At 36.3% G+C, this 16,283-nt stretch overlaps 1 protein-coding gene across 1 annotated transcript in view; it reads left to right on the forward strand.

The window, feature by feature from the left end:
- The window catches only part of LOC129237113 (uncharacterized), a 94,418-nt gene extending 78,432 nt beyond the window's left edge, over positions 1 to 15,986 (forward strand). Inside the window, exons 6-8 of the mRNA XM_054871551.1 lie at positions 4,630 to 4,891; positions 13,059 to 13,182; positions 15,602 to 15,986. Of these exons, the coding sequence (XP_054727526.1) occupies positions 4,630 to 4,891; positions 13,059 to 13,182; positions 15,602 to 15,790 (575 nt within the window). The 3' untranslated portion in view covers positions 15,791 to 15,986. The remainder of the gene's footprint in view (positions 1 to 4,629; positions 4,892 to 13,058; positions 13,183 to 15,601) is intronic.
- The last annotated feature ends 297 nt before the right edge of the window (positions 15,987 to 16,283 follow it).

Below are 16,283 nucleotides of genomic sequence, written 5' to 3' on the forward strand. Positions count from 1 at the left end.
ACAGGATTTTGGCTCTTCAGGGCATCTGAAACGAAAAAGTGAAACTGATTATTATTCTGTAGAATTGTCATGCTGGCAGGTGCTAGTTCCATTTCTTTTCAGCCTTAACTTCCAATACTAACTACAGTCATACTACAGTCTGATTGATTTCCATACCTTTTTTTTCAAAAGTCCGCCACTTTGTTGTTTTTCAAAACAGTGTTGCCCCTTTTAGCTCTTCTATTTATCTGAAACACAAAAACCAAAAAAAATATTTATCGGTATGACTGTAGCTACGTCCAGTGCTATAATTAAAAATAAAAAAAATTGACAAAATGAAATTTGAATTTCACACTCTAAAAATCGGGTTTTTTTCATAAAAAAATACGATATAATTGAAATAACAACATGATTCTAATACGAGCGATAGTCAACATATTCAAATTTCAGACAACTCGGTTGAATAGTTTTCTTTTTTTTTTGACAACACCAGGCCGAAAAAAGTAGTTTTGAGATGAATGAGTTTAAAGTTTTGAGAGTGGCCGCGTGACGAATCTGCCTCTACCTGCTAAAACGTCTGTAGAATATCGAAAATACAGAGAATATCCTTCCAAAACTTTAACAGTATATTCTTAAAAGCCTTATCTTTCAAAATATCAAACAAAAAAAATCGATTTTTTGAAAATTCTAGGCTGCCAGGACCCCCTAAGATCGCCAATTAGATGAGATTAGGTTGAACTGGTTGACTTGCAGTTACGCTTAGTGCTACCGGATGGTGTTCATTAATTATAGGTTTTGTGGCTTGAAGAATTCCATCTGCATGCTACCTGTTTCTAATGCGAAGTTAAGAGGCCTTTTTCAACCCACTGCTGAAATATCTTCCGATCCGTCAAACTGTGATGCCTCCAGATATTTTAAGCGTGTTTTGAATAACGCACGACAACCGCAAAGGAGATGCCTTACAGATCCTCTTGAGTCCTGCTCCCTGCATTTCCTGCACTCCTCGCTGTCTGAGATTCATATCTTATAATTTATTTGCCCAGATTTTTCAATCAAATTTCATCCATGACAATGATGGTGAGTTTTCATCCTTAAATTTTGGTAATTTGGATCTCTCTACCGGGACCATTTTAGATGGAATTTTAGCTTTTTATCACTCACTACAGACTGATGTGCACGGTCTTTCGGTAGTTCTCTTTAAGAAGTCCCCCATCGTTGCAACTCCACTAAAATTATCTTTACTATATCACTTGCAGCCGAAATATTCATTAATGATTGGAAAGTGGCAACAGTTGTTGTTGGTGTTGTTCTCGAAGTGGTTGAGTATTTATACTAAAAACAAACTAAATAGCGGCTACTCTTGTGTTAAGTATTGTTCTTTTTTTTGTGTTTTGATCACATCCATTTTGTGAGGTCCAAGTATAGCAGCAAACTTTTTATCTGTAAGTCTGAGATGTCATTAGTTTGAGAAAGGCTCACTGTAAGAGCGAAGTCTTGCTCTAGCTAAACCGGGACATTCGCATAAATAGTGGAGGCGATTTTCTTTCACACCCACCTCTTGATAGCTTCTTCAGAAGGGACTGAAAGCAAAGTTAAGACTGGCTGCATGATTCCTACGTGAGATCTTTGAGCGACAGTATCCTAGCAGGTAATTCGTCCTCTAGATGTTGTAAGACAGCTATGTTTTTCTTGTTGTAGCGCATGTAGTTAATTGCTTTCACCTTCTTTCGGCTGAAGCATAGTATTGTGAAGCAATGGATGTTTTCGCTGGGTTGAATGGAGTAGCAACTGCCACCGCCTCTGTCATGTCTAGTGCCTTTTCTTGCTAGCTCATCTGCTATCTCATTACTTTCTATATTCTTATTACGGTGAACGCATATCGGAGTAATTGAAGCCAATGATCAAGTAATTCTAGTTCTATAATTGTCTCTACACTATAAAACTAGTTTGGAAGAAATGGAATTCGAATGTAAGGCATTGATAGCTGCTTGACTGTCTGAAAAGATACCTACTCTCGCATTAGTTTCTCTGTAGTGTTTGTTGAGTTGCACGCTTCTCTGATTGCTAGTAGTTCTGCCTGGAAAACGCTGGTATAGTCAGGAAGTCGAATAGATTTGGATAATTTGTGCAGCCGCGAATAAAGACCAGCTCCCACACCACAGTTCATCTTAGAATCGGCAATATATTAGTGATGTATGTAATATATAGACCAATTTCAAACTTGTTACTACTTTCAAAGTATTCGCAGCTATTATTGTGAAAAAATTACACTTTACCCCAGAATCACTTTCATCTGGACTTCAAAGTGATTGCATGTACAGTGATTTCTCCAAGGCCTTTGACTCTCTGTATCACATATAATTATTTTGTGTAAACTGAACTCTTAAGCCTTTCGCTTGGTTGTCTTATAACAATTGGGCGAGAATTTTCTGCACTCTTCATTGCCTCTGCTGGAGTACCCCAATGTAGGGATTTTGGCCCCTACCTTTTGTCTTATTTATATATTAAATGAGATCAGCGGATGCATTTCCTTTACCAAGTATCTCTGATATACAGACAACTTAAAAATTGTTGCCTCAATAAAAAGCACAGAGGATATGCTTAGGCTCCTGGCTGACCTTAGTGAACTCGCTTCTTCGTGTATATATTCATGTAGATATATAACTCTTCATTTAAAAAATGTCAATCGTCATATATAATAAGTTAAACAGCCAAACCCTGTTTCAGGTTCCCCCAAAATCTATACTAACTGAATGCTTAACAGTTCGTTGAAATTGTTGCTTATCAGTAGTACCAGGACCGACGTGTGCAACTATCCGTCGAAAGGGAAGAGTTATTATTTTGTTCTGCATTTGCCTTAGCACATGAAATTCTTTTTTCAAGTGCTTCGGCATTTGAGGTATTCCGCAGGTAAGCGTCCTCACTGTTCCAAATCGCTTTTCATACGCGGCACTCATTTTGTAAAAGCAACATATGCTTTTTAAATTTCTCACAAAACTAACAAATTGCTCATCACGTATTGCGAAAAGGATACACCTATTTAACAGCATTTAAGTTTTTTTTTTAACCGAATTCTAAATTTGAATTTTGCGGGTCAAGCTTCCAGCTTTTCAGCATCCATATAGACATGACTCTTAGATGAATGACTCTCTCTCTCTATGCCAGACCAATCCCAATGTGTCTGATAAGCCTTGCTGTCTACGGTTTCCAATCAGCCTTTTTCCATACCGCCTTAAATTATCCTCACCCAGCATACGAAATTACTTCTTATAAAAGTTGTATCTCACCATTTTTATTACTATCAGCCAACACACCGAATTCTGTCAAACAGATAAATATTACCCAGAGTGAAACTCAAAGCACGAAAATTTAAAAGTCAAAAAGTAATATTGCAGCTGCTTTAACCTTCGCCACAAGCTGCATATTTCATTCGCACAAAAATCTGACCCCAAAAAAATTACAAGACTTCTAAAAAATAAAGATGAAATTGTGATACTGCAAGAAAAAATTACAACTCGCCACAAATAAATCTTTGTGCACTCAACGCAATGCAAAGGACGCCGAAAGTATGTGAATAAGAATAAGAATCGAAATGATGCTTTCGACCGCAACGCACGAATACACTTTCACCACAACTATATACAAGTTTCCATGTACATATTTGAGAGTGTATTTGTGAGTGAATTGTGAGTATTACGAAGGTATGTGCGACGATGACTGCGATGCACAATTACAGATAAAAGCAGGGAAAGACAGATGGGATTTTCACCTAATGACAACGTTAAGGTATGAAAAGTCGACGACGGCAAAGTAAACCAACCTTTACGCAGATAAGATGACTGAAGTGGGTGCATGTCGGCAAAGCGACACTTCCAGCTGAGTGGCCTGACTGCGTTCTCTAAATTTGTTCATCGTTTTACATGTCCACAACGGGGCAGGGGGCTGTTGAGGAGTTACTACTATGAATACTAGATAGATGGTGGAGCGAATTTCCTACGCTCGCTGTGCTAACTGCGTGCAATATCGTGCAGCCATAGTTGGCTGCCCGTGACTTGCAGAAACGTGCTGGCAAAAATTTTATTTCCGTTTCCGCTATCATGTCACACTAATCTTGCGGTCTGCCTGCATATTTGTAAGAAAAAAGATATCTTCCTAACATTTTCTTCTACACGCGTATGTTTTTGGCTTTGTGCGCGAACAGATTGTGGCTGAGCCTTATTGTGCGACATTTGTTATGTGGTGTTTTTGGACGTACGTGCACCTACTCACCTTTTATTTATTGCCATTTATATTACATATTTAGCTGACATTTGTTTATTTGCTTTCACTATCTGCACTTACAAATCTCACTCATATTTACCTTGTAATATTTCTTTATAATTTTCCTGCGCCCGCGTGGATGTCATCGCCCCAATGCCGTAATTCAACAACGAAACAACGGAATCAAAAAAACAAATAACCGAAAAAAAAACAAAAATTTCACAAAAAACTACACGACCAAACATCAAACATTGGCATCATACCGCACATGCACACACACACACCTACAACCCCATTGGGAATTGGAAATTGTGACTGCCGCTCCACGGTTTGCTGCGGTTAAAACATGCGCGCGTTCCTCACCTTGCGGCAATCGAATATCATCAACAGAATCATCACGTAATTTTTCAATCAATACACGTGACGCGAATGGCATGCTGGAGAATCATTTATTTCTTGGGCACGACAAGCTCGAATGCCTGGCGAAGGAAATTCGCATCAATGACACCAATGGACGAAATTTATTTTCTGTAAATCAAAATGAAGTCACAATCGGTGCACACGCGTTGCGAATTGACGGCGAAGGTGGCGCCATATTTCGGGAATCCATACAAACGCCACATGTACGCGCCGAACCGGGGCGCGAGTTGAGGTGAGTATGCGAAAGCAAAAGAAACAAAAACAAAAAAATATTAAAAAAGTTGAAAAATCGGACAGAAAATGTAGTGGAAAGGAATTTGTGTGTATATGAAAACAGCAAAGATATATTTTTCCTCCAAATCCGAAGAGATTCACAAGTTTTTGTAAGATTTAAGAGCGATTCAATGACCGATGGTCCAGACAGTTTAAGCATTGCTATCAATTTTGTTTAATATTTAAATATTTTTAGGCTGGAATATAATAAGAAGTAAACTGGAAAACTTAAAAAAAAAATGTTGGTAAATTAAGATTTTTTCAATGTTAAATTATGGTAACAACTGTTTAAAAAAATATCTTGGGTTCCGTTTAGGATTTTTATAAATTATATTTTTTTTATTTATACCTTTTTAATTTTTGTTTTTAATTTTTGAAATTTGGTTTTTTTTGGGATTTTGGTAAGGAGTTTTTAAAGTGAAATAAATATCTTCAGTTATTTTTATGATTTTCATCAATTTTTTTTAAGATAAAATATACACTGAAAAAAGTTATTGGAAAAAATTTATAGTTCTTTGTTCTGAATTTTTGGGAATGTTTTTTTATATATTTTTATTTTTTCTACAATATATATTTTTTTCTCTGCAGTTCTTTGTTCAGAACTTTTGGAAAATTTGGTTTTTTCTTTTGTGATTTTGGTAATGACTTTTAAACTAAAATATCTTCGGTTCCGTTTAGGAGTTTTAGAAATTATCTTTTTTTTAATAAAATATATGTACTTTAAAAAAATCTTGTCTTGAAGAAGTATAATTCTTTGTTAAGAATTTTCGGCAAATTTTTTTAAATTTTTTTTTTTTTTTTTTTGTGAATTTGAGAACGACATTTTTATTTTTTTTTCTCTGTAGTTCTTTATTCGGAATTTTCGGTAAGTTTGGTTTTTTTGTAATTTTGCTTACGACTTTTTAAAGTGAAGTACCTTCGGTTATTTTTATGATTTTTAATATATAATTTTTTTTTTTTCATAAAATATATGTATGTACATTGGAAAAATTTATTTTAGAAAAAAATTTATATTTCTTTGTTCAGAATTCAAATTTTTTTTATATATTTTTATTTTTTCTATATATTTTTCCCCTGTAGTTCTTTGTTTAGAATTTTTGGGAATTTTTGTTTTTTTCTGTTGCGATTTTAATAACGACTGTTTTAAACTGAAATATTTCCGCTCCGTTTTAGGATTTTTATAAATTTGCCATTTTTTAATACATAAAATATACCCTTAATATATTTTTTTTCTTTGAAAAATATTATTTAAAAAAAAATTATATTTCTTTGTTCAGGATTTTTAGGAAATGTTTTTAAATTGTTTTCTTTTTATGTATTTTTATGTTTTTTTTTCTCTGTAGTTCTTTCTTCTGAATTTTCGGAAATTTTTTTATCTTTTTCTTTTTATATATTTTTTTCTCTGTAGTTTTTTGTTAAGAATTTTTGTAACATTTGGTTTTTCTTTGTGATTTTGGTGACGACTTCTTAAAGTGAAACATCCTCGGTTAGTTTTATGATTTTTATAAATTTTAATTTTTTTTTAGATAAACTATAAATTGAAAAAAATTATTTTTGAACAAAAATTATATTTCTTTGCTCAGAATTTATGCGAATTTTTTTTAATTTTTTTATTTTATTTTTATTTTTTCTCTGTAGTTCTTTGTTCAGAAAATTTTATTTTTTCTTTAGTGATTTTGGTAACGACTTTTTTAAAGGATCTTTATTACTTTTAGGGTCCTTATAAATTCATTTTTTTTTTAATACATAAAATATACATTTAAATTTTTTTTTTTCGAAAAATACTTCTGTAAAAAGCTATTTCTGTGTTCAGAATTTTTCGAAAATTTTGTTTTTTATAGTTTTTGAATAATAGTTTTTTGTTTTGAGAATTGCAGCAGCAGTATTTTTCACTGATTTTCTGTACGTATTTAAATAAAAAAGCTTCTCATAAAAAAATCTATGGTTCGGAGAGAAACTCTAAACCTTATGGGGATTCCATTATGAATCGATAGATTACATTGATTACGGAGCACAGTCTCAGCTATTAACCCAATTTTTTTTAGTTGTGTATTCTGCAGAGGTATATTTTTCAAAAACAACAAAGAAAAATTTTTTCTGATAAATTTCTAACAAAAACATAATTTTTTTCCAAAAAAATTTTTTCGAGAGATATATTTTGTTAAAAAAAAAATATAAAAAAATTAACGAAATGACTCAACATTTTTCTTTAATTTGAAGAGGAAGGTTTTTCAAAAGCAGCAAAGAAAAAATGTGTTCCAAGATTTTATTGAAGGTATATTTTATCCTAAAAAACACAAAAACATTATCTTGAAAAATTCTATACCAAAATTGACATCGGTTATTCATATTATATTATCTGAAAATTAGTATTATTATTACTCCATACTCCTTTAGGAGCATAAGGATTCAACAAAAGTTTTCGAAACATTTCTATTTCTAGACATAAATCTCAGTTCATTAAATGTTTTTCCAATTTCAGGATAGTCCTTTGCTTATCTCAAAATAACAAAATTTTTTTTTTTTTTTCAATTTACTTCTTATTATATTCCAGCCTAAAATAATTCAATTTTAAGCAGAATTGATGATAATTTCCAAAATACTTGAATCACTTGACATGGAATCCCCCTAAGTCAGAGATTCAATAAGAGCATTGCTTCATAAAGGCATTCGATGTTCGTTCAAAAACACAGGTGACGTTCGAGTCATACATCAAAAAGTTTTCAATATTGGGTTGATAAGATAAACCACTGCGAAGACAGTCGAGACAGTCACTTAAATGAAACCATCCTGCATAAATAAATACAAATGTAAACCTTTCTAAAAAATCCATAAAAGTGACTTGAGTTTTGCTCGAGCTATCTCATTTTAAAAACAGGCATATTTCCGCATTTGGCTCATCCCGAGTAAAATTACTTATAATAAATGAATCAAGAAATGTGGACCCTTCCTTTGAAGAATAAGCAAAAAACCAATGAAAGCAAACAGACGGCGAATAGCTTTGCATGGCGCATTTGCATCCCAGCCAAGCTTTAAATATGCAGCTGTTTGCAGTAGTCGATCTTTCTGTGCATGAATAACGACGTGCAACATATGCATGCCACACGACATACACATTGGGGCAGCCAACAATGCATTGGTCGATGTCCAAGCAAAACCCACCCGCCAAGTGTTGACTATATTAAAAAACGCTTAAAGTTGGACAGACAAATAGCCTCAACGCACACCCACGCATCATCACACACATATGCGCCAATGCACAGGTGCACATACACTAGTATAGGTGTACGTCGCGTAGATGCATGCAAATGCGCGCGAGTGTGCAAAATAAATTGTCGGCCTGCAATGGCCAGTTGTGAATTGCAGTGACTGGAAATATTGACTTGTTGACGGCTGAACCTGCGTCTGAATTGATTCACAGGTACACAAATGTGTGCGTGAGATTGCTTGCGGGCGAGAACGCGTTTTGGGTGCTCGAGTGCAGCAGCTGGACAATTCAATAACGCGCTGAGTTATTTATTTTCCTTCAAATCAAATGGGTGAAATATGGGCAAAATAGTCGAAGGCACAACTGCACAGAAATTCTGATGCTAAGACAAATACAAATAAAATCGTAAACCAATTCAAAGAAATGAATTGCAGATAGCCTTAGCTCCAATGCCCAAATTATATGTAACTCCTTCTGATGCAAGTAAATGAAAACATGGAGAAAATATTGATATGCAAAATTTTTGGTTTTTTCATGTTAAACCATTCGTGACCCATATTGGATGACAAGAAACACCAAATATGTGCCTTTTCAGGTGGCACCTGCTGGAGTAGTAAACGAAATAAAGTAAAAGAGAGGCTGCTGCAGCCAAAGTGCTTGGTGCGTGACTACCCTGGCTTGAAAATCTTGAGCAGATAACACGAATTGATAGAAAAGTTTTTTCTAATATAAGTCGCCCCTCGGTAGGCAATGGCAAACCTCCGAGTGTATTTCTGAAATGAAGAAGCTCTTAACAAAAATCCATATGCCGAACTGTAGGTTACCCCATTTGTGGAAAAAAATCGGAACGCAAACCACAAATATTGGGTAGTCGAAAAAGTCTTTTCGTATTTCTAATCAAACTTCAACTCATTTTATATTTATAATGAACTTTATTAAACCAAATATGTACCATTTTGGTCGACCACCTTTTGCCATTTTTCTTCTAGATACATTATTCCATCAGTGTAAAACTTTTGTGGTTTCTCGGCAAAAAACTGCGACAAGTAATTTTCACTGGCTTCTCTTGAAGCCAAGTTTACTCCATTAAGGGAGTTCTGCATTGACTGAAACAAATGGTAGTCCGATGGTGCAAGGTCAGGGCTATATGGTGGATGCATCAAAACTTCCCAGCCAAGCTCTCCCAGTTTTTGCCGAGTCATCAAAGATGTGTGTGGCCTAGCGTTGTCCTGATTGCCGCTTTTTTCGATTGCATGCTTCAATCTCATCAGTTGTTGACAGTAAAGTGTAGAGTCAATCGTTCGGGCAGGCTGGAGCAACTCATAGTGGATGATTCCTTCCCAATCCCACCAAACAGCATAACCTTTCGAGGCGTCAATCCTGGCTTTGCGACCATTTGTTGAGCTTCACCACCCTTGCTCCATGATCTTTTTCGCACATTATTGTCGTATTGAGCCACGCTGCGATCGGGCGCAACGCGAGCCATGTGGGATCGCTACAGAGAGCTGAAAAAGGAAGAGAGACGTATTATCCGAAAGAAGAAACGAGAGGCCGAAATACGTGAGTGCGAAGAGCTTGAGATGCTGGCCAACAGGAACAACGCCCGAAAATTCTACCAGAAAGTTCGGCGGCTTACAGAAGGTTTCAAGACCGGGGCGTTTTCCTGTAAGAACAAAGACGGCGAACTGGTGACTGACGTACAGAGCAATCTTAGATTATGGAGGGAACACTTCTCGAACCTATTAAACAGTGACAGCTGCGCATGTCACCGAGAAAGTGAAGATCCCGATACCCCAATCGTTGACGACGGAATTGTCGTTCCGCTACCCGATCATGACGAGGTGAGAATAGCGATAACGCGGCTAAAGAACAACAAAGCCGCGGGCGCCGACGGACTGCCGGCTGAGCTATTCAAACATGGCGGCGAGGAGCTGGTAAGGTGCATGCATCAGCTCCTATGCAAAATATGGTCGGATGAAAGCATGCCTGCCGATTGGAATTTAAGTGTGCTCTGCCCAATCCATAAGAAGGGCGATCCTGCAATTTGTGCCAATTACCGCGGGATTAGTCTTCTAAATATCGCCTATAAGGTTCTAGCGAGCGTATTGTGTGAAAGGCTGAAGCCCACCGTCAACCAACTGATTGGACCTTATCAGTGTGGCTTCAGACCTGGAAAGTCTACCATCGACCAAATATTCACAATACGCCAAATCTTAGAAAAGACCCATGAAAGAAGAATCGACACGCACCATCTTTTCGTCGACTTCAAAGCTGCATTCGACAGTACGGAAAGGAGTTACCTGTATGCCGCGATGTCTGAATTTGGTATCCCCGCAAAACTAATACGGCTATGTAGGATGACGTTGCTCAACACCAGCAGCGCCGTCAGAATTGGGAAGGACCTCTCCGAGCCGTTTGATACCAAACGAGGTTTCAGACAGGGTGACTCGCTGTCGTGTGACTTCTTTAACCTGATGTTGGAGAGCATCGTACGAGCCGCAGAACTTAATCGCTCAGGCACAATTTTTTATAAGAGCGTACAATTGTTGGCGTATGCCGATGATATTGACATCATCGGCCTTAACAGCCGCGCTGTTAGTTCTGCCTTCTCCAAACTGGATAAAGAGGCAAAGCGAATGGGTTTGGTGGTGAACGAGGACAAAACGAAGTACCTCCTGTCTTCAAACAAACAGTCGGCGCACTCGCGTATCGGCACCCACGTCACTGTAGACAGTTATAATTTCGAGGTTGTAAAAGACTTCGTCTATTTAGGAACCAGCATTAACACCGATAACAATGTCAGCCTTGAAATCCAACGTAGAATCTCTCTTGCCAACAAGTGCTACTTTGGACTAAGTAGGCAACTGAGCAGTAAAGTCCTCTCTCGTCGAACAAAACTAACACTCTACAAGACTCTCATCATGCCCGTCCTTACGTATGGCGCAGAAGCTTGGACGATGACAACATCCGATGAAGCGACGCTTGGAGTGTTTGAGAGAAAGATTCTGCGCAAGATTTTTGGACCTTTGCACGTTGGCAACGGCGAATATCGCAGACGATGGAACGATGAGCTGTATGAGCTTTACGACGACATAGACATAGCACAGCGAATAAAGATCCAGCGGCTACGTTGGCTGGGTCATGTCGTCCGAATGGATACAAACGCTCCGGCTTTGAAAGTATTCGATGCGGTACCAGCTGGTGGTAGTAGAGGAAGAGGAAGGCCTCCTCTGCGTTGGAAAGATCAGGTGGAGAAGGACTTGGCTTCACTTGGTGTGTCCAATTGGCGCCGGTTAGCACGAGAAAGAAACGACTGGCGCGCTTTGTTAAACTCGGCTAAAATCGCGTAAGCGGTTATCGCGCCAATTAAGAAGAAGAAGATTGTCGTATTTGATCCACTTTTCGTCTCCTGTTACCATTCGCTTCAGAAATGGTTCGATTTCATTTCGTTTCAGCAAAGAATCGCAGATGTTAATTCGGTCCATTAAATTTTTCACAGACAATTCATGTGGTACCCAAACATCGAGGTTCTTTTTGTAACCAACCATTCTTAAATGGTTCAAAACCGTCTGATGATGAATGTTTAGTGCCTTGGCGATGTCATGGCAGCTTATGTGACGGTCCTGGTCAATCTTTTCCATAATTTCATCGACTTTTTCAACGATAGGTCGACCGGAGCGAGGTGCATCTTTCACATCGAAATTTCCAGGTCGGAAGCGAGCGAACCATTGTTGTACTACACGAACTGATACAGCATCGTCTCCGTAAACTTCACAAATTTTATTGGTGGCTTGCGTGGCATTCTTCCCTTTTTTATACAAAAATTTCAAAATATAGCGAATTTCTTCATTATTTTCACTCATTTTTGAACAGCTATAACTTTTTTTCAACTTCTCCGAATTTAATTTTTTTTTTGGTTAAATGAAGCTTAAAATGTCACCTTTCTAACACCATATGATATGACACAATGTGATTAGTAGCACTAGAGATAGATGACTCCAACGACATCTATTGACAAAATACGAAAAGACTTTTTCGACTACCCAATAGCAGTAGGAAGAACTCAGCCAAATACGCAATAAAGAGTCAATTATATATAATTTGCTAAAAAAAGTAATATTCTAAGACCTTTTTTTGCGATGCAGGTGGTGTTAGTATATTTAGTTATTATAATGCCATATGTGAACAATCACTCCCCAAATATTCCTTGTGCAATATTGAAAAGTGAGCGATAGATAGTGAACGTCTGGAAGCGCCCCCAAAAATAAAGTTGTTTTGCGGCGTACATCATAACTGGCAACAGAATTATCTGAAATACAAAAATTAGAATGCCTTTGTTCAAGAAGATATTTCTCGGAATATACTTGACAGAATTTTTTTTTTTTGTTTTTGTTTTACAATTTTTCTTAGCACTTGGAAGCCTAAGAGCGTTTGCTAACAAAACAGTCTAATACTTATCATCTCCGATCAGCTTGATATTTTGACATAATATTATTTTAAATATTCAAGTAAATTAGAACTAAATAATTAAAAAGTTTAAACGGTGATAGCCAACATGGTGAAGAGAACTCATCTGCATTTTTGTTATCCATTTTTAATCTATCAGCATAGAATCACATATAAGCTCAGCTATCTTTATACGAACCTTGTGTTTCAGCTCTGGAATCGTTGTTCACATAAACTTTACTTTTCCAAAATGATTTTTCTGAAATAATTCGAAGGTTTTCTCCTCATCAGATGCGTCAATTTTATTTGTTGAAAAATGTCAAAGATGACATAAAAATGTGTACCGCTTAAGAAATGTTCACTACATTTCGTTATTTTTGAAAGACGCTTTAGAATTCTTCATTACTTTTTTCCGTAAAATACCAAATTTTCTAATTTTTTTTTTCATTTCTACTTTATTTGTTTGCTGTAGACTGGAATCACCAACACGTCAGCTGGAGCTGACAGCAGCAAAGGACATAAATTTGCAATCACGTGCCGGAGCAATCGAAGTGACTGCGCTAAAAGATGTGCGACTGAGTGCGCTTGATGGAAGTGTAAGTGGCATTTAAAAAAACATTCAATTATCTTATTATAAACTTGTAAAAATGTTACTAAAATAAAATTTTTGTTAATATCTTCGAAAGCGAAAATTATCTTTAATTAATGACTAATAATTGAATAGTACAAATATTAAGAAAAATAAGTGAATCAATGAAACTGCTACTCGTAATTCGTCAAAAAAACGCAGAATTTATATGTAAATATTGTATGTACTTACCGTTCGTCAATCATTTATTGGCGCCCAATTTCACCTTAGTGTATTAACCGAATGTTCACTTCTAATTTAACGTGAGTTCCGTTAGTGTAGAAATATATTGATTTTAAGACACAAAACTAGTGCCAAATTATTTTAAGAAACTTATTAAGAGAAAAGTATTATATCGAAAAAGAGAAAATAGGGTTTTAAGACTAACCTGGGGTCGCCGAATACGAAAATTAGTTTTGCTTATTTTTTAATTATGTAATCAAAAAACTATAATATTTCCGAAATTTTTTTGCAGTTATTGTATCTATAAGTACTATAGATTACAAATAAATTACATATGCGCCAATAATTATGAAAGTAGTCTGAGTTTGATACCTTTTTTAACACCTTCGATGGCGCACCCGGATCTGGGCTCTTTTCATCTTGTTCGAGGATCCTTTTTAAAAGGTTATATCCATGAACCGATAGTAAATTAAATTTTAGGAAGCTACCTGGAAGCTCAAGTTATCAACTAAAATAGAAATATGTTAAATTCACGTCCAAAGTCGAAAAAGTCAGACCCCATTTGCATTTTAATAAACTAAACAAATTGATTAAGCGAAATTTATTATGAATGGGAAATTATGTGTGAATTGTTCTGATAACTGCGAGTTTAGTTAGTCAAAATAGTCCACTCTGGCCTTAATACACTGTTTGCGCGATCTAAAAGCTTTTCGAAAGAGTGTTTCAGGTCCTTGACCGGAATGCCCTTCACGATGTCGGTAGAAGCCTTTTGGATGACCACTACGGACGCAAAACGTTTTCCTTTCATGAAATTTTCCGAAAAGTAGAATTCACAGGGAGCGATATCAGGTAAATACGTTGAGTGATTTATGGTTAAATGCGATTTATAGTCAAAAGATTAGTCACAAGAGTGGATCGATGAGATGGTGCATTTTCATGCAATAAACCGCAGCTTCCTCCTTGGGGATAATCAGGGTAAAATCGACAAATGGGATGCAACAAACGCTTCAAAATGCCAAGATAGGAAATTGCATTGCCGGTTTGGCCCATTAGCACGAACTCCTTGTAGGCGATTCCCTTGGAATCGTAAAAACAAATGACTTGATTTTTGACTTCTCTAAAGGCGATTTGTTGGGTGGTGGCTCACATGTGGCCTTCCATTCGGCACTTTCACGCTTAGTTTCAGGTTCATGTTGGTGAGACCTCATATCATCACCAGTTACAATGTTGTAAAGGAAGTTCTCGTCTTTTCTCGCCTCTTTAATGAAGTCTTTCGAATGTTGAATTCCTTGCAATTTTTGGTCCTCAGTTAACTTGAGCGGAAAGAAACGTGCACGTGTAAACCACTCATGGACTCTGGAACGAGATAGACAATCATCGCCATAAGCTTTTTCCATCAATTCAAATGTTTCGGTTAACTTTTTACCGATTTTAAAATACAAATTTGATATTAGCTCTTTGTTCGAAACTCATTTTTGTACCGATGACGCAAAATACTGACACTTTAGACGCAATAACTTCGCTTCCACTGAACCGAATATCTTCAGGCTTTCACTGGAAGTCAGATAGAGATAAGCGTGACTGTTAGCTATTATATATATTTGAGTAGTTATATCCTCCTGGTTAAATAAATACGAATGATTTGTTGATCCTGTTACTACTTGATTTCTGTTTATCGGCTTATTATGTACGAGTAGTTCAAAAGGGCCACGCGTCATTTTCAAGTTATGTTACATAATTTCATAATTTTTTTTTGCTTTGGCTATTCCCATAATTAACATTAAATGAATTCCATATAATTTTAAAATTGCAACCACCATCTGATGGTATCCTTTTTGATGGTATCGTAAAAATTACATTTTATAAATTTAGTTTACAATAAGGCCGTGTGAAATAACTGATAAACTCACGATTTTTTTACCTAGACGATTTTCATACGTGATGTCTTAATAGAGGTCAGTCTTCATCTTGTATCGCTTCTTCTGGTTCCCAAAGGTCGTATGTCAGCCGGGTTAACCTAACGTAATCTAGTCCACTTTCATAGTTATTGCCACATATGAATGAATAAAAAAATAAGTAGATAGATATTGAATTTCTGGTAGAAGTTTGACTGAATGTACATTTAAACCATCTCATATCGCAATATCTTTTTCCTCTTCTTCTCTTCCCACACATTTCACACAAAAAAAAATCGCATACTACAGCTGCGCTTGGAATCCTCCAAAATCCTTATGCCGAATCTGCGTACAGCGCAACCGCCTTCGTTGGGAGCGCCACAAAGTCGTGACCATTTGCATCGTGTCTTCCAGCTGTGCGCCTGTTCGAATGGCAAACTCTTTCTTGCTGCGCCGCACTCGATATGCGCCGGAGATGATAGTACCGTTTGCAGATGATTGCCCGAACGTAGACAATAAAATGAGGACGAAGTGCTCTCCGGAGACCGGATGTTGAGAAAATAAAGAAAGAAGGAGGAATTAATAACAATTAAATAGTAAATAGATATGTATGTATGTGTAGGCACTAAGACTAAGTATAGGTAAAATCAAGCAGGGGCTAAAGTAGTATTCATATTGATGTAAATGTTGAAAGTGATGCATGTGAAATATTATATAGAAAAAGCATATACAGCGGTGGCCAGGTAATTATGGAACGCTGGAAGCTTGAGGAAAGAAATATTGCACACACTACGAAGACATAAAAAGTACTCTAAAATACAGTTTTGTGTGGAATTATGAGTAAAAATTTTTGAACCTTCAAAGGTACACTCATGGGCAGTAAAATAGGTGTGCGGGGTTATGGACACATTTGGCTATGTTAATTTTTGTATATTTAGCGTGCATTAATTTTTTATAATTTTTTTAATTTTATCAAAAAAAACAGTGTGAA

This window comes from Anastrepha obliqua, chromosome 2, assembly GCF_027943255.1.
Source record: "Anastrepha obliqua isolate idAnaObli1 chromosome 2, idAnaObli1_1.0, whole genome shotgun sequence".
In the NCBI taxonomy this organism is placed as follows: Eukaryota; Metazoa; Arthropoda; class Insecta; order Diptera; family Tephritidae; genus Anastrepha; species Anastrepha obliqua.